This window comes from Morus notabilis, unplaced genomic scaffold, assembly GCF_000414095.1.
Source record: "Morus notabilis unplaced genomic scaffold, ASM41409v2 Scaffold648, whole genome shotgun sequence".
NCBI lineage: Eukaryota > Viridiplantae > Streptophyta > Magnoliopsida > Rosales > Moraceae > Morus > Morus notabilis.
In genome coordinates, this window is record NW_010366890.1 from 59,177 (window position 1) to 81,932 (window position 22,756).

A 22,756-nucleotide genomic window follows, 5' to 3' on the forward strand; every position below is an offset into this window, starting at 1 on the left:
TTTTTGGGTCAAGCAATGGCATCGTCATCTCTTCCAAACGTTTCTTCTACCACAAAATATCCTTACCCTTCCAATCTTAATATTGGAAACTTTGTGTCGCTTTAACTCACAGAGAGCAATTTTATGTTATGGAAGACTCAAATCAATGGCTAAAACGAGAGTCAAGGCATGGGAGGATTCATTGATGGGACCCTCCAAAAACCTGAAGAGCTTGTGAAAAGGACTACAGAAAAAGGTGAGCTTGTGAATCCAGAATACCTTCTCTAGAGAAGATCTGATCGTCTGTCATTGGAACACTATCTGAGGAAGTTCTTGGTCTAGCTGCCGGTGTTGAAACTTCAACAGAAGTGTGGACGACTTTGATGTAGCATTGATGGATTTGAAGTTCTTCAGAGAGGAAGAACTTCAAATCCATCAATGACTACATCAGGGGATTCAAACAAATTTGCGATGAACTCAATGCAATCGGCTCGCCAATGAAGGAGCAACAAAAGGCATTTGGGTTACTCAAAGGTCTAGTTAAAGAATATGAATCTTTTGATACTACTATGATGAAGCCCCTATGCCATCTTATAATGACACTGCACAACTATTGCAAAGCTATGAAAACATGAGAACTTTACATAATACTGTTGAAACTACTGATGATCATGCTGCATTCCTTGCTCAAAATAAGATCAATAGCAAATAGTACGAAAATAATAGACAGGGGCAGAACTACTTCAATTCAAGAGTGAAGGGCTTCACACAAGCTGTACAAAGACCACCGGAGTCGCCACAAGGTAAGAAAAACAATTCGAATCCTCAAAAGTACAAAAACAGAAGTGAAATCATTTGCCAAATCTGTAGGAAACCAAGACGTTCTGCTATAGACTGTTGGCATCGATTCAACCAAGGTTTTCAACCAGGTGATGCAGCCCAAGCCCTCGCAGCTTTGAAGTTTACAGACAACCAGAATGAAGCATGGTTTCCGGACACTGGTGCCACTCAACATATGACCAGATGAAGGTAAGTTGTTCAATTGCAGACCATACAAGGGAAATGATAAAATAATGGTCAGTAATAGACATTCTTCATGTTGGAAATATTATTCTTAATACTGGAAAACATGCTGTGACCCTTGAAAATGTTTTGGTTGTTCCCAAAATAAAAACTAATCTACTCTCTGTTAGTCAATTGACCTCAGATCTCCCTTATTTATTTGAATTCACTGGAAATGAATTTGTTCTAAAGAGCAGGGAGATAGGGAAAATAATAACAAGAGGAACTAGGAATGGAGGCCTCTACGCTCTTCAAACTGATCAAAAGAAGGCATTCTATTCCAACAGATTTCAAGCTGCAAGCACTACTACTTGGCACCAAAGACTCGGACATCCTCACCATAGAATTGTCCAGTTTTTGAAAAACAATGATTTTATTTCAGTTGTTGATAATAAGAACAATTTATGTGAGAGTTGTCAATTAGGCAAATCTTGCAGATTACCTTTCTTTAATGTTGATGAACATTGTTTTGAACCTTTGGCTAAAATTCATTGTGATTTCTGGGCTCCTGCCCCAGTTGGTTCTTTTCAAAAATTCAGATATTATGTTGTGTTTGTGGATGAATGCACCAGATATAGTTGGTTCTTTCCTTTGAAAAGAAAATCAGAAATTTTGAATTGTTTTATTTTATTCCATAAGTTTGTGAAGAACCAATTTGACAAGAACATAAAGGTCTTCCAATTGGATGGAGGAGGGGAGTCTGAAGATAAAAGTTTTCACTCCTATCTAGCAGAAAATGGGATCAAGCGCCAAAAATCATGCCCAGGAACAGGCCAACAAAATGGCATGGCTGAAAGCAAGCACAAAAACATTACTGAGTTGGGATTGACAATGATGTTCCATGCTGGAGTACCCAAAAGATTTTGGGTAGAAGCATTTGGAACTGCTGCATGGTTAATCAATAGATTGTCTTCAACAGTTCTAGACATGAAGAGTCCAATAGAAAGACTCACTGGTAAGAAGCCTGATTACTCATCTCTTAGAGTTTTTGGTTCAAAATGTTTTCCATATCAGAGACAAATAGCTCATGATAAGTTTGATCCAAAAACTTTACCGTGTGTATTTTTGGGGTACAGCAAATTTTATAAAGGATATAGGTGTTTCTATCCACCCTATCTTTAAACAACCAGGTACACTCTTTAGTAATTGTGATGGAAACATTGATCTAACAAGCTTTAATGAGTGGTTTACAGAAGAACAGGTTCCAAACAAAGTTCCTGTTTCAAACACAGAAGAAAGAAATCACTCTACTGAGGCCTCATTTGTATTCCCAACTCACGCCGAGGAAGCTAATGAACAAAATTCTCAAATAGAATCTGAGAATAGAGTGACAAGCTCCGAGCCAACACAAGAAGAAATTTCTGTTCAAGAACGAATTTCTATTCAAAACACTAATAGTACAGAAGAACATTATTGGATGGTATGAACATTATGTTCCCACTGAACCAAAAGGAATCAAAGAAGTCATGCAACACCCTGGATGGTTAAAAGCAATGCAAGAAGAAATTCTTGCATGGCATCATAACCAAACATGGGAATTGGTTCCTCGTACCAATGGTATGAACATTATTGGATGTAAGTGGGTATATAAATCCAAGTTAAAAGCTGATGGATCCTTAGACAGACTAAAAGCCAGGTTGGTTGCCAAGGGATTTAATCAAATCCCGGGCATTGATTTTCTGGAAACTTTTTCTCTTGTAGTAAAACCTGCTACCATTCTTGTTATTTTATCAATAGCCCTATCTTTCAATTGGGATATTAGGCAATTAGATGTGAAGAATGTTTTTTTACATGGGCATCTTGATACACAAGTTTTCATGGATCAACCTCCTGGATTTATTGATTAAACAAAGCCTAATTTTGTTTGCAAATTAATGAAAGCTTTGTATGGGCTAAAACAAGCTCCAAGAGCTTGGTTTGTTCGATTTAGCTCTTTTCGAATTTCCTATGGTTTTTTCTGCAGTATTGCTGACACTTCTCTATTTATCTCACAAGGAAAACAACGCACTCTTCTTCTCCTAGTCTACGTGGATGACATATACTTACAGGGAGTAATTTATTAGCACACTTGGAAAAGAATTTGATATGAAAGATATGGGTTATATTCACGATTTTTTTGGGAGTAGAGGTGGAAAAATTCTCCAATGGACTTATTTTAAATCAAAGAAAGTATGCTGCTGAGCTTCTTCAAAGAGCTAAAATATGTTAGGATCCTGGTTGAGTTCCACATTGCTAAAGTATGAGCTTAGCATGTGGGTTTATAACCATTTGGACACCCTCTCCCTATAAGTTAGCTTTTGGGGATGAGTTCTACCCAAGGGTTATAACAATTGGTATCAGAGCATGCTCCTCTTCAGGCTCACGTTGCGGAAGGGGCGACCTGGGGAGGGGCGACCTGGAGAGGGGCGACCTGGAAAGGCCAGAGTGGGCCATCCAGAGTGGGCCGCCGTGGACGTCGGTATCGGAAGCGTGGGGGTATGTTAGGACCCTGGTTGAGTCCCACATTGCTAAAGTATGGGCTTAGCATGTGGGTTTATAACCATTTGGGCACCATCTCCCTACAAGCTAGCTTTTGGGGATGAGTTCTACTCAAGGGTTATAACAAAATGCATACTAGCAAGACACTATCTACTCCCATGGTTCCTCATGATAGCAAAGCAGATAATACTTTCTTTTTTTCTTTCAGATCCTACCTTATATAGAAGTATTGTTGGAGGCCTACAATACTTGACATTTACTCGCCCTGATATTACTTATAGCTGTGAATTTTGTTAGCCAACATATGCAGCAACCTACAATTTCTCATCTTACGCAAGTAACGAGAATTCTTAGGTATGTTCAGGGAACCCTAATATATAATCAAATATTTCAGCTGTCGAAGATCTTCAATGCAGTCCGTAACACACAATATGTTACGGAATCTGTTGCAACATTTTCTACAATACAGCTATAAATCTAGTCCACAGTCAACTTCTGCAGATTCTTGATATCGCCTATATAAATGCAATATAATCCTTGCAGAATACTCCATGAACCTAAATGTTTTTGAACAACCAAGCAAAATCTCCTTTGCAAATCAACTAACTCATCAAAATTCAACTTTTTAAAAACATATAAAAGTTGACTTCAATCAAATCAATCCAATAAAACAGTTTTTAAAAGTGCTCGCTGCAAATCACAGTTCCCTCTTATCATTCTATCAGTATTGATGTTGTCAAAACAACCATAGTTGACTCATCAAAATATGAAATTGTGTAATAAAACGGCTTTCATAAAATCTGAATTTTTCCAAACATAATACCTGCAGCAAATCAATCTCAATATTCCCCAAACGAATCAATTCTACAAATCATACCTAAAATAATGCCAATAACTAAAAATCAACATCACAACCGAGAATCCCAACAATTTTAAATGTAGGATTCATCTTGGATATGAATCACATAAGATTCCCAATGTCGTTTTGCTTGTGTGATTGTCAGCAACTACCATTGAGATCAAAAGCATTTTTCTCTGAGCAAACTACATATACTACCATTCTTTTTTACCATCTTTATATATATACCACTCAAAATATAAGTTTGTGTGGCTCAAAATTATTTTTTATTGGTTTAATAAAAGGAACGCATCTCGGGTAAATTACGTCCGGGTCTACTTATTTTTCTGCATATCTTATACAAGTTTTACTCAAAGAGTAGTTATATTTGTACCCAAAATTTTATAGATGTCCCCACTAATTAATATTCCTCTTATAAAAATTTAAAAAATCTATCTTTTTATAGATTAATTTTCATAATACCTAATTTAACTCTCTCATACCCCACCTAATTTTAGTGTTGATTTAATTTATAAAATAATACAATCCCTTTGAAATATTAATGTCATATTTCCATTTTAAAAACATTGCAAGTACATTTACCTTTATTTATTAATTGTCTTCTTCTTTTTCTTCTTTTTGTTTCTGAACAAAGTCTCCATAACAAAAAACGACTAGATGCGACTAAAAAAAAAAAAAAACATATGTACAATGATATTGATACATATAAAGCTCCTCCATTGAAATGATGGAGAAAATTTTAGGTCTAGTTGAGTTCACTGATTCGACTTTTCAATTCGAATTAAGATATGATTTTATGTGAGAACTTTTAACTGTAATAAAAAAAAATTTGATGTGACTTTTTGTGAGAGAAGTGTAATAAAAAAGCCTCGTTCATTTCGCTGATTCAAGTTTAGAATTCAAGTTTTGCTACAGTAAAAAGCTCTCACAAACAGTCACATCTAACTTTTTTGCTACAGTAAAAAACTCTCACATAAAATCACATCTCAACTCGAATCAGCGAAACGAACGAGACCTTAGAATTAAAAATTCGAATCGGTGAAATAAACGAAGCCTTCAGGTTTATGAACACAAAATTAGCTTCGAAAATAGTAGAAAATAGGCCAATATGAAAAGGTTAAGGAAGTATATAGGTCAACTTTTAGTTATAGAAATTAATATGCCATAACTTGTTAAGTTATAGTTCATAACCATATAAGTTATGGACAAACTTGTCAGGTTATGGTTCATAGTCAGACAAGTTATGGATAAAAATCGTGATTTATAGACAATAAGTTGTCAAGTTATGATTCATAACCAGACAAATTATAGATAAAAATAATAATTTAATCTATTTATTAACTTATATAAACTATTAACCTATTAATTTTAATTAATATTTATTTCCGTCATTTTCCCAATTAGCTTTCATCCATCACCACATCATCCACTGCTTTAGGAGCAGTAATGGGCTTGAGTAAAATCCCAACATGAGCCCAATACAAAAATATGCCTTGTCACACAAAGCTTCCAAAGCAGCAAAAAGACAAATATGTCCACAATTCAACGACATACCACAAAAGGGGTCCAAAAAGAAGACTGAAAGAGAAAGGGTCCCATCTCACGATTTTTCTAATTCTTATTGGAGAACGCAGGGAAAGAAGAGAAATAGATTCTAGTTTTTGTCCTAATGGAATAGAGTAGGCAATTTTCTGATGTGAATTTCACAGTTGGAAAGTGTTTGTATTAGATTTGGCAAAATACATGGAATCTCCGCCACACAACTTGGTTAGACTCTTTCACGTATCTTTCTGGCTCTCTCAAAGATGCATTAAAAAACAACAAGATTTTCTCATTGTCTAATAAATAGACTCAGTCTTTATTGCCATTTTTAACTTAAAATTGATGGAGATCTTAGGACCATTTTCTTCATTAGTCGGATTCGAAGGTTCGACTTACTTTGTTTAAGTTAGGTTATTAGATGGTGTAAATCTCTTTTGTTTTAAGTGATAATTCTATAATAAGCTACAATTTAGAATGTTCAGATTTCCATCAAGTAACAATAATTTTTTTTTCTTAATAGATATGATTTAACAATTCAAAACTCTGTCTTAATGCGGTATTTTCTCTTTTCTATCACAATTTTTTTTCTTTTTTTTAATTCAAAAGGACACTAAGTAGTTATTTAATCACAATTTTATATTTGATTTTTGTTCTTTTCCTTTCAAGTTGGGAATGGGGAATCAAATTATTTATCCTACTTAGAATGCCAAGTTAAAAGCTATTTTTGGAAGGACATGGGCTTTTCATTTTCTACACAATGCCTCGTTCATTTCGCTGATTCGATTTTAGAATTCGAGTTTTGTTACAGTAAAAAGTTTTTAGAAACAGTCACATCTAACTTTTTTACTATAATAAAAAGCTCTCACACAACATGACATCTCAACTCAAATTAAAAACTCGAATTAGCGAACCGAACGGGTTGAGAAAATCACCTTTTGTCTTTTCACTTTGTAAACCTACCTCCGTCAATTTTATTAGCTAAATAATTGATGTTGAAAAAGATAAAGGAGGCCATAGAAAGAAAATGGCATGCAAAAGAAATTTTCCAAAACGAACAGGGAGAAAAAAAAATCATTTTCTTGGAGGACGAATGGAAAGTTTTTACCAATCCATATGGGATTCTTTGAAAATTATTTTGGACTAATTGAGTGGTCCTCGTCATTTTGATGAGAATGGCTCCACAAGTTTACTTACTTTTGGTATCATTAGAGTTCTAATTAGATTGTAAAAACCAATGATTGCCATGATCATGTGTGCACCTTTGTCAAATATTTTTGCATACGATGTTTTGGTAAAAGTATTAGATGATTAATGCATACTTATTTTGGGCAATGTTTTTCTTAATCAATATTTTCGAGCAATGTGTCAATGAAAGCTTTACACATTGTTTAACATCGACATTTTCTAGTGAGGTTTACTTATGTACCACAAGATTCACCCAAAAAAAAACAAAAAACAAAAAATTATATGTCACAGTGTCATGTCTTGTGGTTATCTATCGTGTGTTTTTATTTCAATATAAAAAAAAAATGTTTACCTGTCTCTTCCTATTATCATGGGATTACAATAACTTATTAGCTTACTTTATAAACTTAAACTTTAATTTAAAAGGGAGTTTTTTTTATAAGACAAAAAAAAATAAACTATCAGTAATTTTTTTCTTTCAACCGTGAAATCTATCTTAAAAAATATTTATTCTATATATTTTTTTAACTTAATATAATTTTGTCTGAATTTAAAGATAAAAAACATACCATATCAATAAAGAAACCCTAAAAGAAAAACTCTCAAATTATGGTAGGTGCCCGTAGAACTTTTCCATAATTTTGATTAGCTTTTCTTCTTATCATCTCTCTTTTTCCGAAGGGAGAAAAATCTCCTTTTACAATCATTAGATGAATTATAAAAAATAAAAAAATAGAAGTTTTCTTCATTTAACTAATTTAAATTTAAATTTTAAATTTTATTATAATAAAAAAAATTTTAAAAATTATTATATTTAATTTTTTTATTATAATAAAAAATTCTCACATTAAATTATATTTTAATCAGAATTAAAAATTTAAATTAGTAGATTTAACGGTCAAAAAGATTAAAAAAATATCTAGGCGTGGCTGGATAAAATGACTATATTACCCCCCACCGAGCAAGTTGCTCTACTTTTAGCAACGAGGCGGGACCCACAGGTATCTTGCAGGGGACGGGCACCGGGAATTGCCAACCAGGGCCCACGTGGACGTGACGGTCTCAACTTGACCGGGCTCAGACACTCACCGTTGAATCGAGTTTTGGGCCCCACCACGTCACTTAGACGGGTCCCACTCAGAGGAAGCCCAGCCGCTTATTCGTTAGGTGGCAAAATCGTGAATTTGGAAAAGAAAAGGGTCTTTTAGGTATAGGGATTGAAACCGAGGAAAAATCGTCGCTGTTGCTTTCAAAGTTTCAAAAGGCGCCTGGCTTTCGCCCAATAGGAAAGAGATCACGTGGGAAAGTGAAATTTGAGCCGTCAAAACTCCAGTGGAAGACGAATCCGACGGCTTAGATGGGTCCCAAGTCACGTGAGGGTGCTTGGGTGGGACCCAAACGTAGAATGTCAACCGTGTACCGGCTTCGTCCAGCACATATACGGAGAACCAAATTTCTGCTTTTAAAGGCGTGTTTGGCAATGAATAAAATGGATCTTCTTCATTATTATTATTTTTTTGGTAATTCTTAATTATTATTATTTTAATCAATGAAGATAATGATCTTTTTTTCATTATTATTATTTTAATCAATGAAGATAATGATATGTACTTGGAAAATGTCCTCGATGGAAATTGCACAGCAAACCAAGAAATAGACAAATGGAAAGTTGTTGCAAACTCGCTTTGATAATTATATAAAGGTCCGTTCCCTTCGCTGATTTGAGTTTATAATTTAAGTTGAGATATGATTTTATATGAGAATTTTTTACTATAACAAAAAAGTTAGATGTGTCTATTTTTGAGAATTTTTTACTGTAGTAAAACTCGAATTATAAACTCGAATCGGTAAAATAAACGGGACATAATAATATCATGCATCTAGCCATTAATTAGTATTTAGTACCAGCCGCTTTTTGTATAAAACTTGATTTTTAAGCCTCAGTAATTGCGAAATTCCGCACTAACTTCTAGCCACCTTTTCTCTTCAACTTGGAAAGGATCACCTCCGTCATGAATCATGATAACATAACAAATCCACGCCTTGCAATACAAACTTTTGAATTTAATGATAACTCAATAAATTTAAGCTTCATAACTTGAAAAAAAAAAAAAAAAAAAAAAAAAAAAAAAAAAAAAAAATTGCCTAATTTTAAAAAATTTTAAAGAAAAAAAAAATTGCCTAATTGTATAAAATTCTAATGCAAAATAAAAAACTGCCTAATTGTATAAATTTTATTTATTCATATTTGTACTTATTGGTTGAAACGATAAATATTTTATTTATTAGTGAGAACATGTATTATCACCGGTGTATATGTAACTTCGTGTATGTGTGAAAGTAAGATGCATAACATAATTTTTACATGCTCTTACTAATATGCATACCCTCACTGATGCATAACATAAACTTTTTTTCATAATAATAACGTCGTAACAAATGTGCAACTGAAAAAATGGTGGATGATTCAAAAATCAATATTATATATAATAAAATTATGTTATATTGCACTTTTACATGACACACTAAAAGACAATATAAAGACAATCTATATTCAATATCGGCCTTGTTTGATTCATGAGTTCTACAAATTTGAACCACAAGCCAAATTTCAACTGGTGTTTGAATGTTAATTAGTTTTCATTTTGAATTTGATGTGTTAGTTTAAACCAATTGAGACAGTAATGAAGACTTACCTTACCATATCTTTTGATCCAATTCAGATTATAAATTCAAACCACACTTTTCAGCTTTAAAAACGAGGCGGAGTAATCATATGTTTACTCTCTTTCTCATTATAAACTTAAAAGAAGAGTTTGAACTCGAAAATTTTGATGTTTAGATGTGTATAGAATTAGACTATCTCACATGCAAATATTGATGTCAATTGTATATTTAACATCAAAAGTAAGATAGTGTATGTTGTTTTTTATTTTTATTATAATGCATAATGCTATTTAAAATTCTAAATTTACTTTTTCTCATAATTATTAGAGAGTTTTTCTGGTAGACCAGTCCTACCGGTAGTGTTAGTTGCTGACAGTTGAATTATGTTAAAATCATATTAGATTAAAAAAAGTATACAAAATAAGTAGTTTCTTATATAGATTTGACAGCTGAAAATAAAAAATTACTAGTAGGTCATTTTTTTTGTTCTAATAGAGAAACTCTTCCAATGATTACATGAAAAAATAAATATTTTAACCAATAGTAATTAAATTTTAAATTTCTCATGTGTTATGCTTAGTGAGAAATTTATTATAAAATATTACATATAAAAAATTTAACACAATATATAATATTATATTAAAAAATATTTTTTATACTTAAATATTAAATTTATAATTAACATTTTAATAATAATATTACATTAGAGATGCTCATACTTGTATAAAACTAACTGATGTAAGGAGGTACACGAAAAGTTGCTTTTGGCCTTCTAATGGCAAACAGGACACAAAGGAAATAATAGAACTCCCAATAAAATCACGTGCGTCTTTTTTATTTTTTTCCCCGCAATTATGCTCTGCAACAAAACCAAGTCGAAAAGACAATATTTAAAAAGATAAATTCAACGGCTGAGATTTGATCATCGCTATTTACACGATTCCCAATATAAAAATATCATCTCTCAAACCTCCTCTGTTCCCAGCTCACTGAGACGGTCTCAGAAGTTGATCTCTCTCTCTCTCTCTCTCTCAACTTCCTCAAAAACCAGAATCAGAATCAGATCGCTTGATTCGTGGGTTTTCTTTTTTTTTTTTCCTTTACTTTTTTTTCTCGTGAAACAAACAAAAAGTAATAATGCTTCTGCGAAGCTCTTCAACGCCGATACTGAATTCATGGCTACCGCACTCGAAGGATTCGTGTCACTCGTTGTCTCCGGAGCCGGAGATTGTCCCCCAGATTTCCCGTAGCCGCTCGATCGTCTCTCTGTCCGTCTCATCCTCTCCTTCTTCTTCAATGTCGCCGATCGATTCTACGAGGAAGAATATGACGCGCGCCTCGTCGGAGACGGATCTCCGAGACCTCGCGGCGCCGAAGAAGACGGCTTTGGACAGAATCGTCGACGGATTTTCGGCGGAGGAGGAGGAAGAGGAAGAAGAGGAAATGGAGAGAGAATTAGGATTCAGATCCGCGATGACGAGTACGAGGTCATATCCTGGTTGTGAGGTTGGTGCGAGGGAGACTGAATTGGTGAGTGTTTTGGTCGGTGGCGGCATTGGCGGCGGAGGAGGGAGGATCTGTGGCGGGGGAGGCGGAGGCGGAGGCGGTGGATCGGATGGTAGCGATGACGGGAGCTCGGGGTTTTGGGATTCGAACCGGGGAAATCACGGCACTGACCTGTTTTATCGGAAGATGATCGAGGCTAACCCTGGGAATCCTCTTCTGCTCAGCAATTACGCAAAGTTCTTGAAGGATGTAAGCTTTTTGGTCAATTTGTATGGAAAAGTTAAGAAAAAGCAAGTGATTTTTATGATTCTTTGTCTGTCTGAAAATCTGAATAATAGTTTTGTTGATTTTGGAATAGGTTCGTGGGGATCTTGTGAAAGCGGAAGAGTATTGTGGGAGAGCGATATTGGCGAACCCAAATGATGGGAATGTTCTTTCCATGTACGCAGATTTGATATGGAAGAGCCATAAAGATGCTTCAAGAGCTGAGTCTTACTTTGATCAAGCTGTTAAAGCTGCCCCAGATGATTGGTAAGAGTTTTTTTTTTTTTTTTTTTTTTTTTTAAATGCGATGTTTAGGTTGTCTACTTGATTAGATAATGGTCAAAATACTTTTTGGAAGACCTTAATGGATGATTCCCAAAAATAGGTTTTTCAAGAACAAGGGTTAGAGCTTTGTTCGGTAGAAGGAAAAAGCGGAAGGAGAGACAGGGATAAGATGATTAGTGGAAGAATTTTGGCGCTTACCCTTGTTTGATTGGAGGGAAAAGACCGAGAATATAACATATACCGAACACAATATAAAAGACACAATAAAAGAAAGCTATTTTTCCTTGTTATTATTAGTACAAGTACTAATATGTTTTTCTTTGTTTGGTTTGGTTTGGTTTGAATCAAGGGTATTGTGAATTGATTTTAGTTTTGTTTTGGATTGCGCAGTTACATTTTAGCGTCGTATGCTCGGTTTCTTTGGGATGCTGAAGAAGAAGGCGACGAAGGGGCCGAAGAGACCAACCTAATGTCAACACAACCCAATATCTTCCATGGAGCTCCTCCGACACCACCTCCTTTAGCTGCTGCTTCTTAAGCTTATTTCTCCCTTTTCCGCTTTTCTTGTATAATAGTTTATTAGATTACATCCTTCCTTCCATGCCAAGCCTTTCTTTGTTTATACTCCTCTCCCGTACCTTTTCATCAAATTTTTGCGTGCTTAGTTAGATGAGTTGTAATAAGTTCTCCTGTTGTAAAAAATCCCAAGAGTGAATAAGAGGTGTAATCAATTTGCCTGCTCTCTCTCATTAGCAAAAAATTTGCTGCTCTCTCTCCCTCTCTCTAACCATCTCCAACGGAGCGCTATTTAAGCGCCCGGGAGGATTAATCTGGCGCAGGGAATTCCCTAATCCTGCGCCAGAGCTAGGTTGTTCATGGGTTAAGGTGGTGTGGGATAAGGTTTTTTCTTCTCCGGCCTCGAAGGGTGCGGATTATACATATTTAGCTGCGGATTGTACATATTTAGCCTCAATGATATTAGAAAAAGTTCACAACCTAATGATGTTTAGGTTAGATTGGGGCAGTACGAGGTGGGTTGGGTGGTTGGTTTTAATATTTAAAGAATCCAAGACTCAAAGTTTAATTTAACATTTAAAGTTCATCATTAAATAGATAATAACTCTTAACATTCAAACAGATTGAAATTTAAAGTTCAATCCAACATATTTCTAAAGTTCAATCCAACATCAAACATGAAGCAAAATAGTCCATCTAACATCAAACATAAAGCAAACATAAATTAATCTATACTCATAATTAGTCTTAACATAAAGCAAATATAAAGGTTTAATTCAAACATGAAGAAATTAGATAGTAGAAATGAGTTGTCTGTCTAGGGTTAGATATTAGAAGAGGCAAGTTAGAGCGCGGGTTGGATTGGAGTGTGTGGGTCATTATAGGTCCAACTCACACCCCACCTCAAAACTTCAGGCCAGACATTGAATGGGCCGAAAAAAAAATTTAATACTAAAAATTGTATTTTTCAGGTTGGGTTGGGATGGGATGGGTTGGGCTTAGGGGTTTTACGGGTTTATGAACAACCCTAGCCAGAGCTAACGCAAGGCACGACACTGTTTACGGCAGCGCTTTTTAAAAAAAATTAGTTTAAAGGCCAAATATTTTTTAAAATTCTTATTTTATTCCCAAAGTTATAATTTTGACTAAAATTTCTTCCATTTTGCCACCAAAGAAACAAAACTACTCTTTTATTTTATCCCAATTTTCAATTCAGGGATAAAGACACTCCCATTGTGTTTCAAAATGCATTAATTGATCATTCGTGGGAGGAGTATACTAATTTAGGGGAATAAAGACGATTAAATGATATTTGGAGATGTATTTCTTTTAGCTATGCGTTTACGTTTATTTTTCTTTTTTTGCTCATCAGTGTGTGTTTATGTTTTATTATTAAATGTAATTTAATATTTTATTAATAATACTTATTTATTATTTCTTTGAGTTGGTTAATAATTCTCTTTATTGCATTAATAGTAATATATGTGCATAATAGGTGAAATAGATTATATTGTTAGGAATTATATATATATATATATATAAAGATTATAGAAAAATATACTGAAAATATTCCTTGTAAAGTTTAGAGTCCTATAGTCCCACACAGGAGGAACCTTATAAATTAAATTTCAGAGTACGTCATGATGCTACATATTGGAGTCTTTCCATCGACCAGTACAATAAATAAAGCAATTTTGTCTTCTCATCTCCTGCAATTAATTTTGTCTTCTTGGGGAACTGAAAGATCCTAATCTTTGGCACCCAAACCTCTTGATTTTGGTAGCCTCACTGCGAGTAGAGGGTTAACTATTCCCTGCGAATCTTTGCCCAGTCCTTTGCCTTCAACAAAACCCATCTTCGCCATCATCTTTGATCCAAATCCTTTAGTATGCTTTTCAAAAGCTCCTAGTTTTTGGGACTTGGATTTTAGTGGTCTACTACTTGCTGGATCACTGGATGCAGTGTCATCGACGATATGCGAGAACTCCACTCCCAACCCGAGCGATTTAGGCCGCTTGATAGGGTTAACTATTCCCTGTGAATCTTTGCCCAGTCCTTTGCCTTCAACAAAACCCATTTTTGCCATCATCTTTGATCCAAATCCTTTAGTATGCTTTTCAAAAGCTCCTAGTTTTTGGGACTTGGATTTTAGTGGTCTACTACTTGCTGGATCATTGGATGCAGTGTCATCGACGATATGCGAGAACTCCACTCCCAACCCGAGCGATTTAGGCCGCTTGATCACTTCAATGGGCTCTGCAATACCTTTACCCTCTTTTCCTAATCCTCCACCTTCAATGAATCCCATTTTGGCCATCATTTTCGAGCCAAAACCCTTCGTGTGTTCCTCAAAGGCACCAAAGTTTGCTGACCCAGCAACCTCCTTATTTTTCCAACCCGAATTCGTCTCTGAAAAATCAGCAGCTGTATCCTCAACGGTTTCTGATTGCATCACGCCACTAGATACAAACGAGACTGGCTGACGGGCATATGATTCCCTTTTACCGTTTTGCCTCTCATTGGATCTTCTATGGCGGTTGGCTGATGCCTTCTTTTGCTTGATGCCAGCCGTGACGGTTGACTTTATGTTTGGGGTCTCAACCACAGAAAAATCAGCATCCTCTGAATCAGCTCCTATAAGCTGATATTTAATGATGGCTGTTAGGTTTTTCTGAAATAAAGAAATAATGTCTTTATGGACAATGAGAATTTAAACCTTTTCCAGACGAACTCTATCACTTGAAGATGGCATGCATGTTTGAGGAGTTCGTGTCACGGTTACAAACCTGAAAAAAAAAATGTTTTTAGCATCAACAAAAAACGTTAAATTCTGTAAAAACAACAAGGAAAACATACCCTTTTTTGCCAGAGCCTTGGCAACCACTTCGCAGGCAATAAATTGCCGCTAAACGTCGTACCTAAGACAGTACAACAGAAAAATGAATCTTCCAAAAATCCTTTCTATTGGAGAGAAAAAAAGAAGATTAAGAAACTACAAACGAACAAATCCTTACCTGGGAACAGTCACGGGAATGCATTGGCTCAAAAGAATACATGTCTCCTCCATCCAAAACAATCTGCTCCAGCTTCTACAATCCAAAAGAATGAAGCCATAAGCTCTTTTTAAAACCAAACGAAATGAACCAATAACAGAATATGATCAATTTTCCTAATTCTATAAAAGAGCTCTTGCTATCTGATGACAATTTACAGTTTCACTTCAAATGTTATCAAAAACAATAACACCGTGCCACCTTTTCCTTACCAGATTTATTTGCTCAAGATCAACACCCCGGCGTAGCATTCTCTCCCGGCGCTTCAGAGCAATCATTTCTTTACGATGCTTCTTTTTCTCACCTGAATGCATGTGAATTAGAATACCAAATAGCAGTTGAAAACAAACAGATAATTTATGCGAAAAATTAAGCATATAAATTATATAACAATGTTTAAAACCCTGAAAGTATTACCCAATATCCAGACAGAATACTTCAAATAGACTAATATCATGTTTTTATTTTCTTATTTTTTTCCCAACAAAGGAAATCCACGTTAAAGAAAACAAAAAACAAAAAAATAACAGCATATATACAAAGCAACTCGAACAAAAAGTATCTAAGCAAGCTTATACCAGGAAATTTCTTTGAACTTTTACTCTTATGAGCTCCTAAGGGCCAAGACTGAGGGAAGCGGGCAACGTGCTTCTTTTTTGCAGAAACTTTTCTCGAGTCCTTTATAAGCATAAAATCATCTAAAGGCGAGGACCAAGAATCTCTTGTAGTCGCATTGTATTTCTGCCTTGGATTGGCCTTCTTTATTCCATACTCGCTAGATGCTTCTTGAAGAGCAATTCCACCCAACTTCTTTACAGTCCCATCATAGGCACTGCTTGACGAAGTATCATCATCCGACTCATCAAGGTCCTGCTCCACCAACCATTTTGTATTTAAGATATTGTCATGCCCACCAATCCCTTCTAGATAGTCTTCTACAACCTCGTCATCAACATCTGAATCACTGTCAGATGTGTCTTCAGAGTTGTCACTTTCAGATGACCCAACTGTTCCTCCTGGATCGGAACTAAACTTCCCTCATCCACTGATTCCCCATCTTCATCTCCATCACTTTCCTCATCAGATATATCTTCAGTGTATAGTTTCATGCCTCCGAATGACAAAAACCCAGAATTTCTCTTTGGAGACACCACCATTGCTGGTGATTCTTCGGCCATGGCAACACCAACCTCATAAGCATTCCTCTCCTCAACACTCATTTCCTGCTCAGAGGACAATGAGTTAAAACATTGGTCTTCTTCCTCTTCCATTTTCTTTAAGGAAGCTTCAACACCACTTGGAGTTTCCTCGAGTTCATCAGAAAACCCCAATCCTCTATGGGAGCCGTCACCTAAGGCAGAACTGTAGTCATAAGAAAACGCCATCTCCTGAGACCTTGAAGATGGTGTTTGATCTATGTAAGCAAATATTTGGGCGTCCTTAGAGTCAACTAAAGCTATAGTCCGTGAACTGCTCAAACTATTATCTTCATTATTGCTCTCATGACGTGGTTCTGGCTGCAAAGACTCCTGTCGAAAGATAACCAAAAACAATATGAACCCACAATAGCATTGGAAGTTTATTTTCCCTAAAGTTTGGAATGCAACATTAAATTGATGATTAATTGAACAACCATTTCCCAAACCCTAAAAAAGAAAAAGAAAAAAAAAAAAGGAGTACATACATAAGGAGTCTGAGAAAATATTTACTCTCTTTCGTATGTTTTTCTAAGCCTGTTACCCCAAGTATAAACTGAACATCCTCTTTCTTTGCCAAAAAAACAAGTAAAATTCCACTCCACCTATTTTATACTGAAACAAACAATTCTCCAAACTGATAGTTGAACAAGACCGAAAAGCTTTAAGAAATACAACAGACCTGTTCAAAAGGAGTATATTGGTATCGGAAAGTATTCCCTAAAGATTTCCGAGACCCACTTTTAGGCCCAGAAGCTGCTTTTGTTTGATCCAAGCTTCCAGATTTCGACCCCGATTTGTTGTTACTCCCGCTCACACTAGGATTTTTCCCTAAAATTCAAAAGCAGAAACAAAATCAATGAAATGGAAATAGAAACAATTAAACATCCACCCGCACCCCGGGGTCCCACTTAACGCTCATGTTTGGTACTTCAGAAACTGTAAGAAAGAAACCAGAAAAGATGGAAATTTTCATTAAGACTTCCAAGTTTATGTGGAACAAAATGGTCAACAATGTCATGATAAATGAGTCAAAACTTCCAACTTTTCTCTGGTTCCTCAAAATACCAAACGGAAAATCATATAAAATTAAATTAGCTAATCACTCGAATAGTCTACATCTACAAGAAGGTATTGAACTAACCTCGAGAAGGAGTGGGCGCATAAGACCAATCAGATAACAATCCTCCTTCGACAAATAGAGCCCCTTTTCCAGCAGATGAATAAGAAGGTCCCGAGCCTTTTCTTCTGTGATTCTTACTCTCATTGTTGTTGTTAGGTTTTCCCCTTCCCCTTCCCCTTCCCCTTCCCCTTCTTCTTCCCCCAGCCATGGATTCCCAGATTCCGCCGCAGAAAAAAACCTAAGATAAAAACCCATGACTGACCAAAAGATAAAAATATCAAAGAAATTAAAATCATACCTCAAGGGAAAATCCAACCCTTAAACAGAAATTCCCAAAACCAAAATAACGAAAGCAAATGGAAAGTACGTATTCTGCGGGGCTTGCTAAATAAAGACTAGCAGCAACTTGCCTAAATATCTCAAAAATCAAAGACAAAGTTAAAAAAGAGGAAGATCCCAACTCTTAAAGAAACGTAAACATCAAATTATGACAACACAACGAAACTTCTGTAAATTGGAAACCGCATAGCTCCCATCCCATTATCCACCAAGAGAAAGTGTCAAAACCTAAAGCAACAGTTTTTAAAGATGACATATATCATTTTCAGCACTAACTTTCCCAAAAAACTCAAAGTTGGTAGAATGAGAATTAAAAAGTGCCCTGAAAATAAATGTAATGTTATCGCGCAGCACTTGCTTAAATTGAAAGGTGAAATGAAGCCCATACAAATCATACACAACAAAAAGAAAAGATTGTCTACTATGTTTGTAGTTTAGCATACATAGCACAGATGTCCCAAAAATAAAAAGGAACAACACACAACAAAGGGAAATCCCAAAGACGAGTTTGTGTGAAGAGAGAATGAGAGAGAGGAGATTAAGTGTAGCTTATATACAGAAACAAATTGGAAAAACCTTAGATAAGTTCCAACAAAATGAAAAATGAGTGAAGCTTCTTAATTATCATTGATAATCTTCAAAAAGGAATGGACAGATATGCTTCAAATATTTGCACAGCAGGCTCAGCATGAAAAAAGAAACATTCCCAATTCTAGATCAAAAATTAATTCCACATAACTATTTCAACTTGAAAGTAATATTGTTAATTGTGGTTCAAAACAGGCCACGTTTACTCAACTTTCTGCAAGCTTGTTTGACAAGTTCATATATTTCTTGCCCAAGCTCTCAAGAGCTGCCCAAATGCTTGCTGACCAAGCATATCAGCTTGTTGCCTACGTTTGTAGCCTCATATATCGGTTGCAATGCAACCCATTTGTATCATCACAAAAATTGTGAGCATATGTGAGTGTATGAAAGTGAAGTTTTCTATGTTCTCTTGGTTCCATTTTGTGAGACCATTTTGGGTCTATAGGGGTTTAAGCTTTGAGAGAGTTCAAATAATCTTTTTTGTAACTTCCTTGTTCCTTTTAATAGTAAAACTTCCTCGTCATCTTCGCTCGTCGACGTAGGCTAAAAGCCGAACCACGTAACCTTCTCTGTTATTTTTTGTTAATTTATTTCTTATTTTGTCCTAAAATCCATTATATTTTGCATAAAAAAAAAAGATACAACAACCTAAATATCATATACTTTTTTTTTTGCTAAAAAGAAATGAGATCATTGTGCCATCCCGTCCCTCGTTCCTTTCGACTATAATAGGGATCATGAGGCCAAATAATAGAATAAAAAAGACTTGATCCAGTTCTACTCAAACGACAGACTCAATTTCACTCCCACCATTATGCCCAGTGCTACCGACACATAGTTGACTGGGCAGCACCCAAAAATGGGGCTATGGAGTTGTATAATTTACTGTTTGCATTAAGGACTTTGACTACTAATGAAAAAGTAATTAACAAGTTTGTGAAAAAGAAAAGGTAGTTATATATAATAAGAACTTCGGTCTTAGTGCATTGCGATGGCGATTCATGAGGATCGTGCGGAAAGTATTAAGATGTGTTCAGCACTTTCCAAAAGCATTAACAGCCGTTACACAAAACTTTATCACAACACGGAATCTACCCTGAATGAATAAAAACCTGGGAATAGGTTACATTGAAACATGAAAGGTTTTAATGTATCAAAAACCAAGCTAAAAAATATAATGCAATTAGGAAAAAAAAAAAAAGGTTAGCAATCTGTTCAAGCACTGATATAACAGAGCATATTTGATCAGAAATGATTTAATTGGTCCGAGGCATAGAGTCAAAGACTCACTCACTGGCTAAAAAGAAGAAGAACAATAACCTTTGAATGGCCCCACAAACCGGAACAGAAATCAAAACAAAATAATCTACCAAAAAGAATAAAAATGCACAGAACGTAATTAAAACACCCTAAAGATAGTAAAACAAAAGGCGCATATAGATAGCATGACATATAGGTAATACAAGGTCCAACAAAAAGACTTAGAAATAGCTAGTCATATTCCATCAAAATGCTTGAAATTGCATTAAGAAAGTGGAAATGTGAAATGACCAATCCATTCCCAAACTGATATCAATTACAATTCTCCTCCCCTAAATTACCTCCCAATGTTCTAAAATTTACCTTTTCCATTTTATTTCAATTACTAACTAAACATAATTATTGTGAATCCAATATTAATTCTAAATGTTATAGAATTAAAATTAGCCATTCAATCAATTCCCATTTTTATTCCATTATTATATTCCTATTCTTATAGCCCATTCCCACAACAAAAACACTTTAAGAGATTTCCCAAATAAAATAGAGAAAAAAAATTCCTTACAAAATAGCGAGCAAAATCCTAACCTGAGACAGAAAAAGGGAAACCCAGAAAGGAAGAAACCGTGGGTTGTGGATTATTGGCGACGTTCACGGCCAAGGCTGGTTTTGGCGGCGGCGGGATTTGGAGATGGGAGAGAGAAACGACAGTGGTAATTAGGGCTTTGGGCGGTTTGGGGAAATCAGAGAAATGGAGAAACGACGGTGATAAGGAAAAAGGGACGGTGCGTGGCGATGAAGAGATATAGGTGCCTTGAAAGGAGAGGAAGATGAGGAGTGTAGATTTTGACCATCCCAATGCAAAAAGCTAATCGGAAGGGCAAAATGAGGTTAGAGCATCCACGGATCACTTTAAATTTTAGTTAAAATAACTAAAAAATATTATACACTTTAACCATACTCTTTAACCCTACTCCCTATTTCAACTAAATATAAATTACTTTAATATTTATTAAATTTAAAATACAAATAATTTTATTAAATTTAAAAAGAAACTTTACATTTATTACGGTTAAAAAAATAAAATAATATAAAAAATTAAATATCTAGTCTTTTATGCTAATTATATTTAACTAGTGATTAGAGTGAAAAAAAATTAAAAAATAAACATAAATTATTAGTTATTTTAATTAAAAATATAAAATATCTAACATGGTTAGAATTACTTTAAATGACTATTTTTTTACCACAAAATGACTAAACTTTTTATTTTTTAAAGAAATGGATGAACTTTTTTATTTTAGCAAAATGATTATTTTATCTAGTAGGCAATCAATTGATTGACTGACTGATACGATTAATTATTATAATTTGTCAATGTTTTATCATTAATAAACATGTAATTCGTTGATTGAAATTGATTAATTATAATTGATTTCAGTTAATTTTAATTTATATTGATTAATAATGAAAAATTATTGAGTTAATCAGTGATAAATTTAAATCAATCGGTGATTGACTGCTAAGTCAATAAGTGATAGATTAGTCAATCACTTATGACTACGAGGTTAATCAGTGATTGACCACTAAGTTAATAAAAAATAACAATTTTACTAATTTTACAAAACTTAGGCTATTTTTTCTTTTTAAAAATCCTTTAAAAAAATCATTTGCCTTTATATCCCATGAAATTTTTAGCATAAAAAAATGTGATAGTATTTGATACGCTATTTTTAATCATAGTATTTGATACGCTATTTTTATTTTATTTTAACTCTTTTGTAGTTGGAAGGAGAGGAGATACTAAGGCCCCGTTCATTTCGCTGATTCGAGTTTAGAATTCGAGTTTTGCTACAGTAAAAAGCTATCACAAACAATCACATCTAACTTTTTTGCTACAGTAAAAAGCTCTCACATAAAATCACATCTCAACTCGAATTAAAAACTCGAATCAGTGAACTAAACGGGCCTAAGAGTATATTAAACGATGCGTACTAGCACACTAGTGGTAGAAAAAAGAATAGGAAATAAGTCCAGTTGGTTGAGCCATCTTACAATTATGTTAGAAGTGCTAATGTTAATCTTCTTAAATTATGATTTAGATCTTTATAGTTTATGATATATAATGTGATGAACAAGATCCGACTTTAGATTGTTTGATTAAAAAAATTTTAAAATTCTGTTGCGCAATTATTTTGTCATTTTTCCAACAAGTAACACGTCTAAAACAGATCACAACACAAAAATGTATACCAAAAAATATATATGTCAACATACTTAACAAAAACTGTATACTAATATTAACAAAAAAAAAAAATTTAAAGAACAAATATAATAAAACGTCTTAAAGCAAGTAGGTGTTTTTAATTTTTGTTTCCCATTATGCCCCTTTTATTTTTTTTGTTTTTACTTTTTTGTGTGATCGGCTTTTATTGAATTTGTCCGCTTTCTTTCATTACTGAATTTGTTTGTCTGTCCTCTTTCCTTGCTAATTAAAAGAAAAAAACACGATAACTACTCAAAAAAAAAATACGATAACTGTCAATTAACAACTATCAGTGAAAAAATTGACTGATAATTGTGTTCATAGAATGGTAGAAGAGGTTATAAGAGACTGTTTAATACTCTTTCAGGAGACAACACCCTAGTAGATATAGCTCGACGTAGATTTCATAATATCTTAGCATCTAGCAAAATCGAAGTCAGTATAACTAACGATCTCAAGCTGATTCACCTCTAATACGTGAGCATGTAGTCTTTTGTTCTCTGTAAATACCGTAAGACCCGTTTGGCTGCTTTCCAATGGTCTACTCCTGGATTGCTTAAATATCTGCCCAACATCCCAACAATTTAT

The 22,756-nt window shown here is 34.6% G+C and overlaps 2 protein-coding genes and 1 long non-coding RNA gene across 3 annotated transcripts; 2 read left to right on the top strand and 1 right to left on the bottom strand.

Moving 5' to 3' along the window:
• The first annotated feature begins 281 nt into the window (after nucleotides 1-281).
• Nucleotides 282-1,363, top strand: LOC21412240. The gene is made up of 3 exons (XR_002903377.1): nucleotides 282-782; nucleotides 850-1,008; nucleotides 1,234-1,363. It is a non-coding gene; the product is annotated as an uncharacterized LOC21412240 (long non-coding RNA).
• Nucleotides 1,364-10,736: 9,373 nt separating this feature from the next.
• LOC21387041 lies at nucleotides 10,737-12,569 on the top strand. Its single transcript, XM_010111363.2, has 3 exons — nucleotides 10,737-11,527; nucleotides 11,637-11,809; nucleotides 12,218-12,569. The coding sequence occupies exons 1-3, from the start codon at nucleotides 10,910-10,912 to the stop codon at nucleotides 12,363-12,365; spliced, it is 939 nt and encodes a 312-aa protein (XP_010109665.1). The 5' UTR covers nucleotides 10,737-10,909; the 3' UTR covers nucleotides 12,366-12,569.
• A 1,296-nt stretch (nucleotides 12,570-13,865) lies between these two features.
• On the bottom strand, nucleotides 13,866-20,798 carry LOC21387042. Its single transcript, XM_024174287.1, is given in 10 exon segments — nucleotides 13,866-14,984; nucleotides 15,060-15,129; nucleotides 15,200-15,261; nucleotides 15,358-15,432; nucleotides 15,609-15,700; nucleotides 15,975-16,425; nucleotides 16,428-16,925; nucleotides 17,275-17,423; nucleotides 17,737-17,953; nucleotides 20,491-20,798. Coding segments are annotated over 9 exon segments (2,478 nt in total). The 5' UTR covers nucleotides 17,924-17,953; nucleotides 20,491-20,798; the 3' UTR covers nucleotides 13,866-14,090.
• Between the last annotated feature and the right edge of the window lie 1,958 nt (nucleotides 20,799-22,756).